The sequence below is a fragment of the Desmodus rotundus genome, chromosome 3 (genome assembly GCF_022682495.2).
Source record: "Desmodus rotundus isolate HL8 chromosome 3, HLdesRot8A.1, whole genome shotgun sequence".
Classification (NCBI taxonomy): Eukaryota; Metazoa; Chordata; class Mammalia; order Chiroptera; family Phyllostomidae; genus Desmodus; species Desmodus rotundus.
Genome location: NC_071389.1, coordinates 149269340 through 149291813, shown reverse-complemented (window position 1 = coordinate 149291813; position 22474 = coordinate 149269340). Strand labels below are relative to the sequence as shown.

The 22474-nt window shown below is 37.0% G+C and overlaps 1 protein-coding gene across 1 annotated transcript; it reads left to right on the top strand.

Moving 5' to 3' along the window:
- The first annotated feature begins 17551 nt into the window (after positions 1–17551).
- Positions 17552–18652, top strand: LOC112321479 (olfactory receptor 6C76-like). The gene is given in 1 exon segment (XM_024579269.3): positions 17552–18652. A coding segment is annotated over 1 exon segment (930 nt). The 5' UTR covers positions 17552–17566; the 3' UTR covers positions 18497–18652.
- Positions 18653–22474: the final 3822 nt, after the last annotated feature.

Below are 22474 nucleotides of genomic sequence, written 5' to 3'. Positions count from 1 at the left end.
TATTATGCTTTAAAGTGAAATACTATGTTAAAGTGTTGTGAAACAATTGTTTGCAAATGTGAGGTTTGGTGAGAAACATATCAGATATATGAGTATTTTGGAGGTCATGTTTTGAGAGGGTTTCAAAAAGCATACAATATTTAATGTCACATGGTAAAATTTCAAAAATAGTTTTCCTTTGACAACAGGGAAAATTACAAGTATGTAACGATTGCACAAAATATATTTGTTCTATAACCTTCTTTTAATGACATGGCAATTACTGCCACATTATACTGTGATTGTAGAAGACATAAAGTCATTTCTTTTAATTGGTAAATAATCATCTTTAAAGTTGATTTGGGCAAACATAAAGTTAAATGATTATTTAGAATAAAGGTTTTTAATATTATTGTAAGTTTGAGCATCATTAACTCATATTACCATGGGGACTTCCTCGAATCCTGGATATTACAGAATGCTCTCAACTGGATAACAATCATTTGTGGACAATTGAGTACCTTGGTCTCATTTCAGTAACTTGTGATGATTGGCTGAAGGAAAAGTTATAATCATGAAGAGTTATTGATCATAAAATCTCAGTAGCAATCAAGCAATCAGAGAATTTTGGAAATCCTTAGCTTTTGTCTGAATGTAAAATTATTCCAAAGGAAAATGAACAAAGTCAATAGATAATTGGAATAAGAAAGGAAGACACCAGTTACTTCGTACTGTCCATCACATTTCTGCCTTGGTCTCAGCCAGATTTCCTGAACTTAAATCTCAAATCCCTCTATGTAAGAAAAAGCTTGTACCATTTTCTAAGACAGTCTCCTTACATGTATTTCTATAAAATGTAAACCACATTTTTTGAATTTAGCAACAACTTTATAACTCATGAGTGATGGTGGCATTTGACAATTCTCTATAACTACCTTTTATTTTATCCATTTGCTTTCATAATACTCAGTTATTTTTTGTCATTAATTTATACAATGCCAAGGGAATTTTTTATTGTTTTAAATGGTTTTTTATTGTTGTTTAAGTACAGTTGTCTCCATTTTCCTAAGAGAAATTTTTAAATACAGTCCTTTCCTAATTCTATCTTCAATCTCTCCTTAAACTGAAATTTTAAACAGTTCCACTTTGAGAAAGGAGACAAAAAGGCAGGGGACAAATTGCCTAGGAGCACAGAAGGAATATTAATTTTTGCTTTAAATAATAATTTGAACTGGACAGCCAAATGATAATCCCCCTGTGTGGGAAAACATACTATTAAGGAACGCTCCTCATGAAAAAAATTACTGTTCAAAAATATGCATTAGTTAGGAACTATGTGAATAGCTTTTTTAGCATATTTGGTTGTTGATTGTGGAGGTGGAGGAGGGTGGGTGGAAGTAGAAGAAGCTATAAGAGGTATAAATGGTAATGGAAAAAATACAATAAAAATGAAATTTTAAAAATCCTCCTTTCATATTTTACTAAAGAGATTACTAAAACGCATAGGAGGAGACTAAGTGGTAATGGAACATGTGTAATAAAGGTTATTAAAAAAGAAAAGAAATTCATTGACTATATATTTGAGTGATCTAATACTTTTTAATAATTTGGAAAAATAGGACTTTATTTTTAAAGTAGCTTGAAGTTCCCAGAAAAATTGAGGCAAAGAAACAGAGATTCCTTCATACTCCCTGCCCCCTACAATGTGCACAACCTCCCCCACTATCAACATTCCCCTCGAAATGGTTCATTTGTTTTCTTTTCTAACTTTAATTTTAAAGATTTTATTTATTTATTTATTTCCCCTTTTTATTATTGCTCAAGTGCAGTTGTCTCCATTTCCCCACCTCCACTGCCCCCCATAACCTAACTCTTCCCTACCTCCCACCCTCAGTCCTACCTCCCTTTGGCTTTATCCATATGTCCTTTACACATGTTCCTTGATGACCCTTCCCCTTGTTCTCCCCCCAATATCCCTTCCTCCACCCCTCTGGTTACTGTCAATTTGTTCTTTATTTCTATGTCTTTGGTTATATTTTGCTTGCTTGTTTGTTTTGTTGATTAGGTTCCACTTACAGGTGAGATCATACAGTATTTGTCTTTCACCACCTGGCTTCTTTCACTTGGCATAATGCTCTCCAGTTCCATCCATGCTGTTGTGAAGAGTAGAGGCTCCTTCTCTCTTTCTGCTGTGTGGCATTGCATTGTGCAAATGTACCACAGTTTTTTGATCCACTCATTTACTGATGGGCACTGAGGCTGTTTCCAGCACTTGGCTATTGTAAATTGTGCTGTCATGAACATTGGGGTACATAGGTTCTTTTGGATTGGTGTTTCAGGGCTCTTAGGGTATGATCCCAGCAGTGGAATTGCCGGGCCAAAAGGCAGATCCATTTTTAGTTTTTGAGGAAATTCCACACTGTTTTCACAGTGGCTGCACCAGTTTCTATTATCTAGTGCATAATACTTGTCCTGCTTTCAACAAAAACATTATAAGGAATGACAAAAGGCAAAAACAAAATAACGACAACAATGAGTCGTCATCTGAAGAGATGAAGCAAGCACTAGAACCAGAGCCAGGTGTAACACAAATGTTAGCAATATCTAAGAGGGAATTGAACTGAACTATATGTAATATAGAATGTTAACTGCCATATGTGTTAACATGGGTGGATCTTGACAACATGTAAGCTAAATAAGTCAGACAGAAAATGTCAAGAGCCATATGGTTCCACTCATACACAGGATATAAAACTGAAAGCAACAAATGAACAAACAAACAAAAAAAATGAACAAAACCTCAGCCACAGACACAGTATGGTGGTAACAAGAGGGAGGAGGGTTGGAGAGTAGTAAAGGGCAAAGGGAGTCAAATACATGGTGACGGAGATTTGACTTTGGGTGGTGGACACACAGTGCAATATATAGATGATGTATCACAGAATTCTACATTTGAAACCTATAAAATTGTATTAACCAATATCACCCCCAAATTTTTTAAAGTTAACAGCATGCAATAATAGATGACTAGTATAATTAGAGAAATGGAAACTATAAGAAAAATTGAAAGGAAATGCTAGAAATCAAAAACACCAACTAAAAAAAAAAAAAAGAATGACTTTGATCATTAGACTGACACACTGCCTGTCCTGCTAAGAGGCCATTGTGGAGTCTCCTCAAAAAATTAAAGACGGAAATGCATTTTGACCCTGTGATTCCACTCCTGGGATTATGTCCAAAGAAACTGGAAACACTAATTTGAAAGAATATATGCACCCTTATGTTCACTGTAACATTATTTACAATAGCCAAGATCTGGAAACAGCCCAAGTGCCCATCAGTAGATGAGTGGATACAATAGCTGTGGCACATTTACATAATGGAATACTATGTGGCCATAAAAAGGGGAAAACTTATGTTTTGCAACACCACTGATGGACCTAGAGGTTATTATGCCAAATAAAATAAGCCAGTAAGAGAAAGACAAATGCCATATGATCTCACCTATCTGTGGAATCTAATGAACATAACTTACAAACAAAATAGGGGGAAAAAGGCATGCACACATGAAACAGACTGACGCCTGTCAAAGGCGAGAAGGGTTGGGAACATGGAAGGAACAAGGGGAAGGGATTAAACAAATATATATACATGACACACATAGACACAGTGTAATAGCCAGAGGGAAAGGGAGATGAGGAGTAGGTGGAGGTGAACAAAGTGAGGGAGTGAAATGGGGAAGAAAAAAGACTTTGCTTGGGGCTATGTGAGCACCATCCAGGGTGCAGATGATGATGTTTTGGATTGTACACTTGCAACCTGTATGATCTGGTGAACAAATTCCACCCCTATAAGTTCAATTAAACAAGAATGCCTTTGATAGGCACATTAGTATAGAAATATATTGGACATGGCAGAGGAAATAACCAGTGATCTTGAAGATAGCTCAGTAGGAACTTATCAAACAAATGGGAAGGGAAAAAAGAATGAAGTAGCAACAGAGCACTGCACCTAAAGATTATGGGACAATTCCAAACTGTATAAAATAACAATAATTGGAATGCCAGAAACAGAACAGAGAGATAAGAGTGAAAAGGAAGTATGTGTATTTGAAGAAATAATGGCTGTAGAATTTTCTAAAATTAATGACTGAAACCAAAAAAAAAAAAAACAGATACAAGAAATTAGAGAACACCAAGAGGGATAAATAGCAAAAAGAAAAAAAACTATACCATATTCAAAACACATAAAAAAAGAAAGAAAAGCAACAAATAAAGCAGAGGGAGGAAAATACAGCTTTCCCGAGAGAAGCAAGGTTAAAATTACAACATACTTTTAATCAGAAAATATGCAAGCAAGAGGAAACTAGAATGAAATATCTAAAGTGTTCAAAGAGAAAAACCACTAAGCTACATATATCCAGTTAAATTATCTTTCAAAAGTGGAGTAAAAGGACTTTATCAGACAAAGAGAAACAGTGAATTCAGCACCAGCAGACTTGACCTGCAAAAAATATGTCCAAACCCCATAAGAAAGGAGGAACATTGAAGAAGAAAAAACTAAGATTAAAATAAAATCATTTTTATCTTAATTAACTAAAAGTTAAATGTTTGTTCAAATCGTTAATATCACTGTATTGGGTAGAAGATATTGATATATGAAATGAATGATGTCAGTGTCACAAGGATGGGATGCAGTAACTGAGACTACTCTAAGGAAGTTGCCTCTCAGTGCACTGGGCAGCACGTCAGTCTCATACTCTGGAGAGTGCTCTAAGGTACCACCCAATACAGGAAAATATATAGTGTTATTTGAAGGTTGACATAGACTAGTATAAAAATAAATACTATAAACTCTAGAGCAATAATTTAAAATTTTTAAAGACTATAATTTATACACTAATAGGGGAAATAAAATAGAATTATATAAATTTTCAAGTAAAAACAGAAAAAGGGGCAAAGAATAAATTAATAAATATCAACAAACAATAGATATGAGCTCAGCTATCTCAACGATTATTTTAACTCTGAATTAAATAACTACACAAATTAAAAGACAGATTGACACAGAAAATTAAGAAAACAAAAATCAGTATGGAATGGAAGAACCTGAATTTAAATATAAAGATTCTCTTAGGCTAAAAGCAAGGGAAAGGAAAGGCTATATCCTGCTAACACTAGCCAAAAGAAAGCTAGAGTAGCAATATTAATTTCAGACAAATTATATATACTTAGAAACTATAGAGAAGAGCCATTTAAGGCAGAAAGAAACAATACAGGAAACAGAAAATAAATAAAAATTAATATAACTAACACCCTTAAGTCAAAGGAAAAAATTATTAATATTGACAAATCTACAGTCTTGTTAAACAAAAAAGAAAACAAGAAGACACAAATTAATCAGAAATGAAAAAGAACCCACCACTACTGATCCTATTGTCATTAAATGATAATAAAGATACATTATGAGGTAAAGGACCTACAGGGACATTTTTTTCAAAGAAGTCGTGAATGGCCAACAGTTACATGAAAAGGTGCTGAAAATCACTAATCATCTGACCAAAGGGTTCATGGGTGCTAAATAGAATATTACGTCTTAAAACATAGAAAAGAATAATGTAAACCAAAACCACAAGGAGGCATCACCTCGCATGTGTTAGAATCACTGTTACCAAAATTACCAATGAGGACAAGTGTTTGAGGAGGTGAAGAACAAAACCTTGTACGCTGTTGGTGGGAATGTGAATTAGCACAGCCACTCTGGAAAACTGTATGGGGGTTCCTTTCAAATTTTTTAATGGAACTATTACATAATGTAGCAATTGCACTACTGGAAATATATCTGAAGGAAATGAAATCAGTATCCGGAAGCAATCACTGCCCTCCCATGTTCACTGCAGCATTTTCACAGTAACCAGGATGTGGAAACAACCAAAGATTGATGGAATCTTATTCAGCCATAAAAAGTAAAAAAAGAAAGAAAAGGAATCCTGCAACAGCATGGACGAATCTGGAGGGTTTTATGCTACGTGAAATAAGCCAGAGTAAGAGAAACACTGTATGACATAACTTATATGTGGAACACACTTAAAATCACACCATGGAGAGTGCTGGCTCAGGATTCCCCCTGGTGGGCTTCCTACAGAAAGCAGACAGAAGAGAGTTCAAAAACCTTTTGTTTGTAACTGCTAATGGCAACATGCTCTCTTGCTAGCCATACTTAGCATACAGTAATCAGTTAGAAAATCAACAAAACAAACAGGCGAGCACAGTAGAACTGGAGATATAAAAATAAAGGACAAACTGACAGTAACTGGGGTGGAGGGGAGGAGAGGGGGATAAGGGGGAAAAGATGGGGAAGGGTCATCAAGGAAATGTATAAAGGACCCACAGAAAAAACAATGGGGACAAGGATTGAATGTGGGAGGTGGGGGTGAGTGGGGCTGGGGAGAGTAATGGGGGAGAAAATGGGGACAACTGAAATTGAACAACAATAAAAAATAAGTAAAAATAAATAAAATCTCTACCTGAATGCTCAATCATTTACAAGCTTACTTTGTAGTTTAACAGTTGTTTTATGTTGTAATAAAAGTGGACACTTTTCCATCTTTTTAAATTTTTAACCATTTTATTTGTTTACACTATTAGAGATGACCCCCGTTTTCCCCCCTTTGCTTCCCTCCACACAGCCTCTCCACCTCCCCCCACATCCTCCCACCTCGTCTTCACCACATTGTTGTCTGTGTTCACAGGCTATGCATTTACGCACATGCACTCTTTGGCTAATCTCTTCCAGTGCCCCCCACTCACTCCCCTCTGACATCTGTAAGTCGATTCCATGCCTCTGGTTTTAATTTGTTCATCAGTTTATTTTCTTCTTCAGATACCACATATGAGTAAGATCATATGGTGTTTCTACATCCATGAGCTAAAATAGAGTCCCTTCATTAATATTTAATTGTTCTTAGCCACCTCAAGTAATGTCGCCCAAGGCCATCTAACTAAAATGGTTCTGCTTAAGTACAGTGTGCATCCCTCAGCTATTTCTCTCTCCAGGGACTTTTTTTCCCTTTGATTTTCCTTAGAAAAAAATTTCCCATATTTATTTACAGTTATTCAAATAAAATACATGTGATTTTATTGGTGGATCAAGCTTCTTCCCAGGAAAATTACAAAAATAATGAGAGATACCAATGTTTTCTTTTATGTAATTTACTGTTTCAGATCTTATATTTAGGTCTTTGATCTCATTAGAATTAATTTTTGTACATGGGGACAAATGGTAGTCTACTTTTATTCTTTTGCATGTGGCTTCACAATTTTTCCAGCACCATTTATTGAAGAGGCTTGCTTTTTCCCATTGTATGTTTTTGGTTCCTTTGTTGAAAATTATTTGCCCATAAACATGTGGTTTTATTTCTGGGTTCTCAATTCTATTCCATTGGTCTGTGTGTCTGTTTTTCTGCCAATACCATGCTGTTGTGATTATTGTAGCTCTGTAGTATAATTTGAAGTGAGGTAGTGTGATACCTCTGGCTTTGTTCTTTTTTCTCAGGATTGCTTTGGCTTTTTGAGGTCTTTTGTGGTTCCATACAAATCTGATGATTTTTTGTTATATTTCTTTTAAAAATAAGTTTGAGAATTTCATGTGGATTGTATTAAATATGTATATTCCTTTGGCTAATATAAGTACATTGATTCTTCCAGTCCATGAACATGGAATGTCTGTCTATTTCCTGGTTTCTATCTCAATCTCTTTTACTAGTGCTTTGTAGTTTTCAGTATATAGGTCCTTCATATCCTTTGTTAAGTTTATTCCTAGGTATTTTATTCTTTGGGTTGAAATTGCAGAAGAAAATTTTTTTCATTTCTTTTTCTGAAGGTACATTGTTAGTATATAGAAAAGTAGTGGATTTTTGTACATTGCTGCATCCTTCAAATTTACTGTATTTTTTATTGTTTCTAATAGTATTTTGGTTCAGTCAGTAGGGTTTTCTATCAAAATAATCATTTCATCTGCAAAAAGTGACACTTTTACTTCTTCATTTCCAATTTGGATGACTTTTATTTCTTTCTCTTGCCTGATTGCCCTGGCTAGGGCTTCCAGTTCTATGTTAGATAAGAGTGTAAGAGTGGGCATCCTTGTCTTGTATCTTATCTTAGAGAAAAACCTTTCAGTTTTTCACCACTGAAGATAGCTTAGGGTTTGTCATATAGGGCCTCATTAAGTTGAGGTGAGTTCCTTCTATACCCAAGTTACTGAGTGTTTTAATCATAAATGGATGATGTATCTTATCGAATTTTTTTCTGTATGTATTGATAAGGATGTATGATTTTTATCTTTTATTTTGTTAATATAATATGTTATATTGATTTGTTTGTATATTTTGAGCCATTCTTGTGCCCCTGGAATTTGATCATGATGTATAAATATTTTTTAGTCAATTGCATTTATTTTTTTTATTCTTGTTCAAATACAGTTTACTCTATTTTCACCCCACCACTCGCCCCCTGCCCCAGCCATTCCAGCCCCTCCCAATCCCACCCCCTTTGGCCTTGTCCATGTGTCCTTTATACGTGTTCCTTGACAACCCTGACCCACAATCATCATGTGTAATTTTTAATGTATTGTTGTATTCCATTTGCTAGTATTTAGTTTAGGATTTCTGCATCTACATTCATCTGAGATATTGGTCTGTAGTTTGTGTGGGTGGGTGTGTCTGTATGTTATTTTTGTGAGGTTTGGGGTTTGGTGGAGTGGCCCAGTGGTCTAAGTTGCTGAAATTAAAATCTTCACAGTTCTTTGCATTGTATATCTCTCATGTTAAATGTTTTTTAAAAACCCACTTCCCAAGGGTACCTAATTAAAATTATTCAACAAAATCTGGAGGGCACTCATTTGTGCCATTCCTCTCCTGAGACATTTTACCTCTGTTTTTCTGCAAGAGTCCCCTGTCACTATTTTTAGGAAAAAAAATATAAAACCAGTCCGTTTTGGAAACAATAGTTAGAAAACCAAGTCTTCCTGCTGGAAGGTAAAGAATGTAAAAAAATAATTATAACCCATCATCCTTTTACTAAAGCTACTGAGAGCCAAGTAAGATTTTCCTAACATCTAAGATTAGGATGTTATTTTTATGTAAATTTTACAAAACAGGAGATAACTAAATGTCTGGCTTTGGATTGTGCAACTGGAGATAGTTCTTTACATTTTGAGCATTTTCTTTCTCACAAACTTTTACTCCTATGCCATGCAGCTCACCTCTTTTCCATAGCTGTTATTTCTTGCTTTTCACTCATGGTTTTGAGCTCTTGTCTTATGAACAAAGACCTTTACCTAACCAGAAAAATACAAAACTTTCTCACCTTTGTTTATCTACTTCACTGCTATTTTCACAATCCCCCATTTTCCTGTTTCTTCCTCACTTTCTTTTTCTTTTTCTTTTATGTATTTAGTTTTGGGGGGAGTGTTACCCACATTCCAAGAAAATTTAGTCTCTGATTCAGCTGTCACCTGTTCAAAACTTAAGACAGGGCTCTATTTTCTGCTTCCCTCGCCCATTTCCAAGACTCTAGCTTTGCTCCTAAATGACTTAGTACAAGGGCCACAGTTACACAAGGAAAAATCTTGCAAACCTACCTTAATCTCAGTCTTTGAGACTTAATATACATTGACTACTTGGGACTACCCATAGAGCTTTTGCCACCATGTCCCCAACTCTTTCCTTCATCACAAGTTGCAGGATCTCTTGAATACTTTGCTTGCACTCTGGATGTAGCACCTTCTACCAACAACTGGGAATATGTCATCTTTCTACCTGGGCCTCCTTACTTCAAGAATTTTGTACTGGACTTATTCCCCTGCGTGCCTCATCTCACTCTATGTAACCCGTGTCATCCCAGCAAATTCTACCTACACACTACAAAAGTATGTTATTACATAAGAAAATCAAAGGCAGAAACAAGTTGTGAAGTCTTCATAGACTTCAAATATTCTATTGCCTTAATTTAATTATCAGTGTTTGATGCTTATTTTGTAGCATCAAACACTGACAGTTAAAGAAAGGCAACAGAGTACTTTGGTTTCCGCAGTCAAATTGCTACCACATGGGATTATATTATTGTAAGTATATTTTTCATTTCTCACCTCACTTATTTCTTCCATTTTCTAATCAGCTTATAACATAGATCAATTAAGTTTGATTGTTAGAATCCCTTCTAAAAAGCAATAGATTATTATTTAATTCAAAAAGAAAAAACTTTACATTCTGTTTGTTTGTTTAGGAATATATACATATAAATAAATGGGTGTATTAGTTTTTTAGGCAATGATTCCTTTGTTAAGTTACTAATTCTCTCTATAGGCAGTGCTGACATGAAATATCCTGAAAAAAATTGTGGCAAATAACTAAAAAAACAGACTTCAAAATGTTTTATATTCAGAGAATCATTAGAACATGTGGACATTGGTAAAAATATTCTAATAAAAATAAAATATTATTTTATATTTTATACCCAAGTTTCATATTCATATGAATAATTTTTTAAAGAACAGAAAACATATTTGACAAGTATATATTTCTTTTTTTTTTTTTTTTTAATTGTTATGCAATTACAGTTGTATGCCTTTTCTCCCCATCCCTCTACCCCACCCCAGGTGAACCCACCTCCCTCCCCCCTCTCCACCCTCCCCCTTGGTTTTGTCCATGTGTCCTTTATAGTAGTTCCTGTAATACCCTCTTCCCACTATCCGCGCCCCCACCCCCCACCCCCGCCCTGGCTATTGTTAGATTGTTCTTAACTTCAATGTCTCTGGTTATATTTTGTTTGCTTTTTTCTTCTATTGCTTATGTTCCAGTTAAAGGTGAGATCATATGGTACTTGTCCCTCACTTCCTGGCTTATTTCACTTAGCATAATGCTCTCCAGTTTCATCCATGCTGTTGCAAAGGGTATAAGCTCCTTCTTTCTCTCTGCTGCGTAGAATTCCATTGTGTAAATATACCATAGTTTTTGGATCCACTCGTTTGCTGATGGGCACTTCGGTTGCTTCCAGTACTTGGCTATTGTAAATTGTGCTGCTATGAACATTGGGGTGCACAGATTCTTTTGGATTGGTGTTTCAGTGTTCTTAGGGTATAATCCCAGCAGCGGAATTACTGGGTCAAAGGGCAGTTCCATTTTTAGTTTTCTGAGGAAATTCCATATTGTTTTCCACAGTGGCCTCACCAGTCTGCATTCCCACCAACAGTGCACAAGGGTTCCCTTTTCTCCACATCCTCTCCAACATTTGTTTGTGGATTTGTTTATGTTGGCCATTCTGACTGGTGTGAGATGATACCTCATTGTGGTTTTAATTTACATCTCTCTGATGGCTAGTGATGCTGAGCATCTTTTCATATGTCTCTGGGCCCTCTGTATGTCTTCCTTGGAGAAGTGTCTGTTCAAGTCCTTTGCCCATTTTTTAATTGGGTTGTTTGTCTTCCTGGAGTGGAGTCGAGTGAGTTCTTTATATATTTTGGAAATCAGGCCCTTGTCTGAGGTATCGTTGGCAAATATGTTTTCCCATACTGTTGGTACTCTTTGTAATTTGGTGCTGTTTTCTTTAGCCATGCAGAAGCTTTTTATTCTGATGAGGTCCCATTTGTTTATTCTTTCCTTTATATCCCTTGCTTTAGGGGATGTGTCTGTGAGGATGTTGCTGCGTGGAATGTCTGAGATTTTCCTGCCAATGTTTTCCTCAAGGACTTTTATGGTGTTACGGCTTATATTTAAGTCTTTTATCCATCTTGAGTTTATTTTCGTGTATGGCGTAAGTTGGTGATCGAGTTTCATTTTTTTGCACGTAGCTGTCCAGATCTCCCAACACCATCTGTTGAAGAGGCTGTTTTTGCTCCATTTTATGCTCCTGCCTCCTTTGTCAAATATTAATTGATCGTATAGACTTGAGTTTATTTCTGGGCTCTCTATTCTGTTCCATTGGTCTATGTGCCTGTTTTTATGCCAGTACCAGGCTGTTTTGATTACAGTGGCCTTGTAATACAGTTTGATATCAGGTATTGTGATCCCTCCTGCTTTGTTTTTCTTTCTCAAAATTGCTGCAGCTATTCGAGGTCGTTTATGGTTCCATATGAATTTCTGCAATGTTTGTTCTATATCTGTGAAATATGTCATGGGTACTCTAATAGGGATTGCATTGAATCTATAAATTGCTTTGGGTAGTATGGCCATTTTGATAATGTTGATTCTTCCAATCCATGAACATGGTACATGCTTCCATTTGTTTGTATCTTCCTTAATTTCTTTCTTCAGTGTTGTGTAGTTTTCTGAGTACAGGTCTTTTACCTCCTTGGTTAGGTTTATTCCTAGGTACTTTATTTTTCTTGTTGCTATATCGAATGGGATTTTTTTCCTGATTTCTGTTTCTGCAGTTTCGTTGCTGGTGTACAGGAATGCCTTTGATTTCTGGGTATTGACTCTGTATCCAGCTGTTTTGCCAAATTCATTTATTAGGTCGAGTAGTTTTTGAGTGGAGTCTATAGGGTTTTCCATGTACACTATCATGTCGTCTGCAAACAGTGACAGTTTCATTTCCTCCTTTCCAATTTGGATGCCTTTTATTGCTTTTTCTTGTCTGATTGCTGTGGCTAGGACTTCCAATACTATGTTGAATAGGAGTGGTGAGAGAGGGCATCCTTGTCTAGTTCCTGATCTTAGTGGGAAAGCTCTAAGTTTTTGTCCATTGAGTGTGATGTTGGCTGTAGGTCTCTCATATATGGCCTTAATTATGTTGAGGACTGCTCCCTTTATTCCCACTTTGCTGAGTGTTTTTATCAGAAATGGGTGCTGTATCTTATCAAATGCTTTTTCCGCATCTATTGATATGATCATGTGATTTTTGTCTTTGCTGTTGTTGATGTGATGTATTATGTTTATTGATTTGCGAATATTGTACCATCCTTGCATCCCTGGGATGAATCCCACTTGGTCATGGTGGATGATCTTTTTAATATATTGCTGGATGCGGTTTGCTAATATTTTGTTGAGAATTTTAGCGTCTATGTTCATCAGCGATATTGGCCTGAAGTTTTCTTTCTTCGTTGTGTCTTTATCTGGTTTTGGGATTAGGATGATGTTGGCTTCATAAAAAGAGTTTGGGAGTCTTCCATCAGTTTGGATTTTTTCGAATAGTCTGTGAAGGATAGGGGTTAGTTCTTCCTTAAATGCTTTGTAGAAATCTCCTGTGAAACCATCTGGTCCAGGGCTTTTGTGTGATGGGAGTTTCTTGATGACTTCTTCAATTTCCTTTGCTGATATTGGTCTGTTCAGGTTTTCTGCTTCTTCTTCATTCAGTTTTGGAAGATTATATTTTTCTAGAAATGTGTCCATTTCATCTAGGTTTTCAAATTTCTTAGCATACAGGTCTTCATAGTAATTTCTTACGATCCTTTGTATTTCTGTGGTATCAGTTGTAATCTCTCCACTTTCATTTCTAATTCTGTTTATTTGGATCCTCTCTCTTTTTTTCTTGATGAGCCTACTTAAAGGCTTGTCGATTTTGTTTATCTTTTCAAAGAACCAGCTCCTGGATTCATTGATCCTTACAATTGTGCTTTTAGACTCTATGTCATTTAGTTCTGCTCTGATTTTGGTTATTTCCTTCCTTCTGCTTGCTCTGGGCTGTCTTTGTTGTTGTTCCTCCAGTTCTTGTAGGCGTAGGGTTAGGTTGTTTGTGTGAACTGTTTCTAACTTCTTAAGGTAGGCCTGTATTGCTATGAACTTCCCTCTCAGGACTGCCTTTGCTGTGTCCCATAGGTTTTGGGTTGTTGTGAGTTCGTTTTCATTTGTTTCCAGGAAGTTTTTGATTTCTTCCCTAATCTCATTCTTGACCCATTCATTGTTTAATAGCATGCTATTCAGTCTCCATGCTTTTGAGTGTTTTGGGTTTTTACCCTTGGGGTTGGTTTCTAGTTTCAGACCCTTGTGGTCAGAGAAGATGCTTGATATGATTTCAATTTTCTTGAATTTGTTGAGGCTTGCTTTGTGTCCTATCATGTGGTCTATCTTTGAAAAAGTTCCATGGACACTTGAAAAGAACGTGTATTTTGCTTCTTTGGGATGAAAAGCTCTGTATATATCAGTTAAGTCCATTTCCTCTAAGGTATTGTTAAGTGACACAATATCTTTGTTGATCTTTTGTTTGGAAGACCTGTCCATTTTTGATAGTGGGGTGTTAAAATCCCCTACTATAATTGTGTTGCTGTCAATATCTTTCTTGAAGTCCTCCAAGATTTTCTTTATGTATTTGGGTGCTCCTATGTTGGGTGCATAAATATTTACAATGTTTATGTCTTCTTGGTGGATTCTTCCTTTGAGTATTATGAAGTGACCTTCTGGGTCTCTCTTTATGGCCCTTCTTTGGAAGTCTATTTTGTCAGATATGAGTATTGCTACCCCTGCTTTTTTTTCCTGTCCATTTGCTTGGAAGATTTGTTTCCAGCCCTTCACTTTCAGTCTGTGTAAGTCTTTTGTCCTGAGATGGGTTTCTTGTAGGCAGCATATGTGTGGGTCATGTTTTCTTATCCATTCAGCTGTTCTATGTCTTTTGATTGGAGCATTTAATCCATTTACGTTTAAGGTTATTATCGATAGGTAGTTATTCATTGCCATTATTTCCTACCTGTGTTCCTCTGTCTTTCTCTTTTCCTTCCTTTCCTTAAAGCAGTCCCTTTAGCATCTCTTGCAGAGCTGGTTTGGTGGAGCTGTATTCTTTTAGACTTCTTTTGTCTGGGAAACTCTTTATTTGGTCTTCTATCTTGATTGAGAGCCTTGCTGGGTAAAGTAGTCTTGGTTGCAGGCCTCTGGTTCTCAGTACTTGGAATATTTTTTGCCATTCTCTTCTGGCTTGGAGCGTTTCCATTGAGAAGTCAGTTGCTAACCTTATTGGGGCTCCCTTGTATGTTACTTCCTTTTTCTCCCTTGCTGCCTTTAAGATCCTCTCTTTGTCTTGGAAATTTGCCATTTTAATTATGATGTGTCTTGCAGTGGGTCTCTTTGGGTTCCTCTTGTTTGGGACTCTCTGTGATTCCTGGATTTGGGTGACTTTTTCTCTTCTCAGATTAGGGAAATTTTCCATCATTACTTTTTCAAACAGGTTTTCTATCCCTTGCTCTTCTTCTTCTCCTTCTGGTATTCCTATTATACGGATATTGTTACGTTTCATGTTGTCCTGCATTTCCCTTATTGCCTCTTCATTCTTTCTGAGCCTCTTTTCCTTTTCTTGCTCCTTCTGGGTGTTTTTTTCTACTTTGTCCTCCAGCTCACTGATCCGATCCTCTGCTTCGTCAAGTCTGCTTTTAATTCCTTCTACTGTGTTCTTCAATTCAGAAATTGTATTCTTCATTTCCTCTTGGCTCTTGTTGATATTTTCTATTTCCTTTTTCATGTTGATATAGTTTGCAGTGAGTTCATTGTAGTTTCCTTGTAGTTTCTGGTAGTTCTCTTTGAGCTCAGAGAGCTCAGTGAGTTTCCTGATGACCATTGCTTTGAACTCAGTATCTGATAGTTGACTTGCCTCTTTTTCGGTTAGTATTCTTTCTGAGGCTTCCTCCTTTCCTTTCATTTGGGAATTGTTTCTTTGTCTTCCCATTGTTTGTGAGGCTCTTCTTGTTGGCCTCTGCGTCTTAAATTGCTTTGTTCTGACTCCCTGGATTTATGATATGAACTTCTATGGTAGAATGCCAATGGGATTCGGTGGTGCTGTCTCCTTACTCTCCTGTGCTCACTGGTCTTGAGCTGACGTTTATGTGTTTAACACGGTCTAACTCTAGTCTTTTCAGCACTCCAGGTTTTGTTGTCTCACCTGTGGGAAAAAGAGAAAGGGGGGGCAAAAGAAAAGAAAAAAAAAAAAAAAACCACACACACACACAAAACAAACCAAAACAAAGATGGGAAGGAGGGAAAAAGGAAATAGGAAAGGAGGAAAGGAAGGAAGGAGGGAAGAAGGAATAAAGAAAGATCGGAGGCAAGATAAGAAGGAATTTTAGCAAAAATTAAAACATAGAAATAGATAAAAGAAGGCAGGAAGAAGACATAAAAATGGTAAAGGATGGGAGGAAGAAGGAATGAAAAAAAAGAAAAAAAGAGAGAGGAAGAAGGAATTCAGGGGGAAAGGAAAAAAAAGAAAAAGGATAAAAAAAAAAAAAATCTTCTGTTGGCTTTAAACCGGTCAGGTTATTTCTGCTGGAGTCCTGTCTGTGCAACTGGAGGGGGTGGTTGGAAGGATTGGTTTCACTTTTCTCTCTTCCTGGGTCACACTCTTCGCTGTTTTGTAGGTGTGGTCCCTGGCAGTCAATCAGTCCGTTGATCAGCCAATCCAGCCGCTTTGGCTTGTGACGCGTGCGTGCGCAGCAGGGGAATCCAGCCGCTTTGGGTCTGTGACGTTATTTTGTGCCCTGAGCGCGCAGCCGGCGGACCAATCGAGCCACCAGGGCTTGGAAGGCTGGCGCGCAGGTGGCGGATTCAGCCGCCTTGGGGTTAGGACACTCGCCAGCAGCTTTGTATTTAGAAAACAGGCACCCAGCCGGCCCTGTGCTTGGTGAGCGCGCGCAGCCCGCTTAGCCACAGGCTCTGTGCTTGGGGGCCGGATCCAGCCGCCCGGGGCTTGAGTCTCTCGGGCGGGCGGGGCCGCCCTGGGACTGAACCACGCGGCACTGGGTTCCGAGGTTTTGGGCCTGTGGGTGGAGCAGCTAGTCTCTGCTCCAAATTATCTCGGAGGTTTCAGGTGTGGGCGCCCCTCCGGGGTTTCAAGTGTGGGTCCCGTTCACTAATCTGCTCGCGCGCGAGACCGGACCTCAGGTGAGTGTAGCAGTCCAGGGGTGGAGGGGGAGGGGCGCCAGGGGCCTCGGCTACTACCGAGAGTTCTCTAATTAGCCCCTGAGTGTCTCTATTTTCTTTTTCTTTTTGAGAAATTCCTCCTTTTCAAGCCCCCCTGGTCTAATCAAGCACCTGGCTGCTCACAGCGCAACCTGGCCCTCTCCCAAGACTCCTGCAGGAGCCCCTGCGCCAGGGCTGTCGCTTCTGCCGCCCTTGTACCGCGCGGTCCTGGGTCCCGTGGACCTTATTGTCCTTGAGCACTCTTCTTACCGTCAGATCTTTCAGTGTCCTCTATCTTTGGTCTCTGATCTTCGTATATGCTGGAATACTGTTGGCTGTTCGCTCTGCTCCTCAGATCAGCTAGGTATTTCCCTGGCGTTGAGGGGAAGTGGACTCCGCTCTCACCTATGTTGCCGCCATCTTCAGCAATCTGACAAGTATATATTTCTAATACAGATGCATTTATTAGACCTATCAAGTGACTCAATATTAAATAAGTAGTGATATACAAGGTAGATGTTATGTATAACTGTTTTTATCCCGGCTCACATATATTTTCATAATTCAGTAGAACTTGGCAGCTAACTTATTGGCCCATTCCATTATGTATTTCTTAAGCCAGCAGAGTTGATTTTAAAGAAAAGTAATCATGCACACACTACGCCATTGTTTCTTGTATGCATTGACAGACGTGGAAGAAGGCAGCAATAAGAAATGAAAAATCAAACATCTGTGAAAGAGTTCATTCTTCTGGGATTAACAGATGACCCACAGCTAAATGTTTTGATTTTTCTATTTCTGCTCTTCACATATATACTGAGTATAACTGGAAACATGACAATTATCACCCTTACTCTGATGGATATGCACCTCAAAACCCCCATGTACTTTTTCCTTAGGAATTTCTCTTTCCTAGAAGTCTTATTCACAACAGTTTGCATTCCTAGATTCCTGGTAAGTATTGTAACAGGGGACATGACCATTTCCTATAATTCCTGCATGGCCCAGGTGTTTTTCTTCATTCTCCTTGGTTCAACAGAATTTTTCCTTTTGACTGCTATGTCCTACGATCGGTACGTGGCTATCTGTAGGCCACTGCATTACACCGTAATAATGAATAGCAGAACCTGCAACCAGCTCGTGATCCGTTCTTGGCTGGCTGGATTTCTCATTATTTTTCCACCTGTGATCATGGGACTTCAGCTGGATTTCTGCGACTCCAACATCATTGACCACTTCACCTGTGACTCTTCTCCTATGCTACTGATCTCCTAAACAGACACAGCATTCCTAGAGCTCATGGGATTTTTTCTGGCACTATTCACACTTATGGTAACCTTAACATTAGTGATTCTTTCCTATGCATTCATCCTTAAAACAATTCTGAGAATCCCTTCTGCTGAGCAAAGAAGAAAGGCCTTTTCCACTTGTTCCTCACACGTGATTGTGGTCTCTATTTCTTACGGAAGTTGCATTTTCATGTACGTCAAAACTTCAGCAAAAGAGGGAGTGGCTTTGACCAAAGGTATAGCTGTGCTCAATACTTCTGTTGCCCCAATGCTAAATCCATTTATTTACTCCTTGAGAAACCAACAGGTAAAGCAGTCCTTTAAGAACTTGGTAAAAAAAATGCTTCTCAAATGAATTTTTATCACAAAGACAAATACCGTATGATCTCACCTATAAGAGGAACCTAATCAACCAAAAAACAAATGAGCAAAATAGAACCAGAGACTTGGAAATACAGAACAACCAGAGGGAAGGGGGGAGAGGGCTAAGTGGGGAAAGAAGGGGAAGGGGCAAGTCAAGGAACATGAATAGAGGGCTCATGGACATGGACAAAGGCAGGGGGTGACTGTGGGAGTGGGGGATGGAGTATGGGTGAGGAATGGGGAAAAAGGTGGGACAACTGTAACTCAAAACCAATAAATAATAAAAAAAAATTTTAAAGACCTAAAATGAAAACAATAAAATAAAGTGTGTATAGTTGGTCCCTGAAAAAAAAAAAGAAATTTAAGGCCTGAACTTTATTTAAATGGAACCTTGTGCCTTACATAAAATAAACATTAATATATCTCTCCATCCATTACTGTACTCTACTGCCTTTTCTTTCAAGTTTTTTCTTCATTTATATCATTTTGACCTCTCTTAGCTCAACTATCTTTATTCAGATTGTAATTGTTATTCTATTACAATTGTCCCAATTTTTGCCCCTTTGCCCTCCTGTCCCCAGCCTACCCCCTGCTCCCACCATCAATCTCCACACTGTTCTCCATGTCCATGGGTCATTCATAGATGTCTTTTGACTAGTCCCTTCTTTCCACCATTTTCAACTATCTTTTTAAATTTACATGCCCTGAAAATTTTCTGAGCATGAGTAATTTGATGTTCCATAAATGAGAAGGCCATTTCCAAAGAATGCCAGAATTTAGTTTAAAAAATCATCAAAGAACTTTCCCTTCGGACACTAATCAAAAGCTAAATAAAAGTTATCATCAAGGAATTCTGAAAAGTTATTTATTCCAGTGGATATGCACAGAGTATTAAAATGAGATTTTCCGTGAGGAAAAGTCTCCTACTTCTAATGTCATTCTATTTGTCCTTGTATCTCCTTCCTTTAGTTTTTACATTATGAATGTTTATGCTACTTGGGCTATAGGTGTTATATCTTCATTGCCACTTCCATCCTTTAATATTATAACATATCTTGTTTAATGTTTTTCAGATAAAATTTCAATGTTACTACATGTATGGCATTGATATTTCTGTAAGACCCCAATGCTCTCACCACAAAGCATCTTTAATAAACAACACTGATGATTATGAACCTATCAGTCCATAACCTATTACTTTCTTTTTATTTGTTGATGCTGAGCCTAGAGCACATCTAAGGTTTCCCTTGGGAATAACCTGGCATGTCTTTGGTTTCCTAAGATCCAATATCCTCCCTTTTGACACTTTTGGTAATTAAAACATTATGCTCTCTATCTCCCAGATAGTTCTTCCATTTTCTGGTATATTGATGATACCCTAAAATGCTTTTCAGTGTCTGTATGGTTACAGTATTTTTAAAAATATATCTTTTCCAGAATTCTTGTTAACATTGGAGATTGTGGTTTTACTTATGTTTGCTCTGTTCAAACCTTTACCCAATTTTTTTCTGTAAGTACTTAATTATAGATCTACACTTCTAAAAATAAACCTTCATTTAATGTTCATCCATCTGCCTCTTTCCCATCTTCTTTCACAAGTGATGCATGAACACAAAAGATCATTTAATTTACCATCAGGACACTTTTCCTAATATTCATCTAAATTCTCAGTGCTTGGATTCTCTTTTTTTACCATTAAAAATGGCTTCTTCTAACAAGTGCTAATAGACACAGGGTCCTACTTAATCAAAAGCAGGTAAAAATTAACAAACTATTGCAGAGTATTAATATCTAAAACACCCACATGATATTTACATTTTTCTATCTTAGCAAATCATTTACTACATCTGCTTGCAAAAAGGATTTTGCTCAACTTGATTTGCTCAACTTCAATGAGAGTTGAGAAGCAAAATAGACTCTCTTTTACATGTGACTTTTCTGGCTATAACAGAATTTTATTTTATTTTCTCTCTTTGCTTTATAAGGCTTTTCATTTTTCAGTTGTTGCTTGGGAGAATCTATGTAAATCCAAATGCTTGCTGTGCATCTATTGATGAAGACATGACTCAAGCAATGTAGTGCTCAGTAAAGTCCAGGTCCTTCAGTGCATATGGGCAGAGAGAAATAGTGAGCTAGTAAGTGCGTACAACCAGTTATCAGAAAGATATACATACATATTCTATAAAATTCAAAATATAATTTACAAATAAAGTATGCAATAAAATTCATTATAAATTTTATATATCCAATAGATTTCTACAAAATTATTTCATTGATTTTTAACAATTGCATATCCAAAACCAACCACAATTTGACAAATGTAGTTGAATTTAACACTATGTAGTTCAGCTTGGCATGCAAATGCACAACTATAGTCAGATGTGTCAATACACTCAATAGCTTATAGAAAAAATTATAAAAATAGCAGGTAAGGATATGGAAGACTTCAACAACAGAATGAACCAAATTGATCTAATTGACATTTTCAGAATATTGCACCAAACAACAACAGGGTATTTATTCTGTCCAGTATCACACAAAATGTGAAAGGGAATAATAAAGACTAATGGGGAAATTAATGAAATAAAAGTCAGAAAAATACATTTTAAAATATCAATTAAACCAAATCTGGCCACTTAAGAATACCATAAATTTGATAAATTTTTAGCCAGACTGATGATACAAAATACAGAGAAAATAGAAATTACCAGTATCAGGGATGGCCAAGGTTATACCACTGATATTTCACAGTAATTAAATGGATAACATGGAGATTTTTGAACAATGCTATGCTAATTAATTAAAAATAAATAAATAATATGAAAAATTCTTTGAAAGACATAAACAATAAAAGCTCACTCAAAAAATAGATATGATAGGCCTATATCTATTGTAGATATTAAACTTAAAATTAAAAAAAATATTTGACAAAGAAAACTCTGCATTCACTGGTAAATGCTATTCTTTCAGAAAGCTACACTAATAATTGTTTATTAGTTTAACACTAACACTATCCCAGAATATATTGGAATAGAGAATATTTTCTATTTTATCCTATGAGAAGAATTATCCTTATCACAAAACTATAAAATACACATTATATGGAAAAAAGTGCCTAATCTCGACAATGAATACAGTTACAATGTCTTAAAATAAATGGCAAAGCTCTGATCACTGTGGCTAAATTGATTGGGTATTGTCCCACAAAGCAAAAGGTTGCTGGTTCAACAGAGCCCCAAAATAAATCCAAGTCTCTATGGTCAATTAATTTTTGACAAAGGGGCAGCAGTATAAAATGGAGTAAAAATAGCCTCTTCAACAAATGGTGTTGGGAGAGATGGACAGCTACATGCAAAAAAAATGACTCGAGCACCAACTTATACCATACACAAAAATAAATTGAAGTGGACAAAAGGCTTAAATATAAGTTTTGACACCATTAAAGTCATAGAAGAAATCATAGGCAGGAAAATCTCAGATATTTCACACAGAAGTATTTTCACTGATATGTCCCCTGGAGCAAGGGACATAAAGGAAAGAATAAACAAATGGGATCTCATCAAAATAAAAAGCTTCTGCATGACTGAAGAAAACAGTATTAAAATAAAAAGAGAACCAACTGTACGGGAAAACATACTTGCCAATGATACCTCAGACATGGGTTTAATCTCCAAAATATTTGAAGAACTCACTTGACTCCACTCCAGGAAGACAAACAACCCAATTAAAAATGGGCAAAGGACTTGAACAGACACTTCTCCAAGGAGGACATACAGAGGGCCTAGAGACATATGAAAAGATGCTCAGTATCACTAGCTATCAGAGAGATGCAAATTAAAACCACAATGACATACCACCTCACACCCAATCAGATGACCATCATACCAAAGCAACAAGCAAGTGTTGGAGAGGTTGTGGAGAAAAGGGCACCCTACTGCACTGTTGCTGAGATTGTAGACTGGTGCAACCC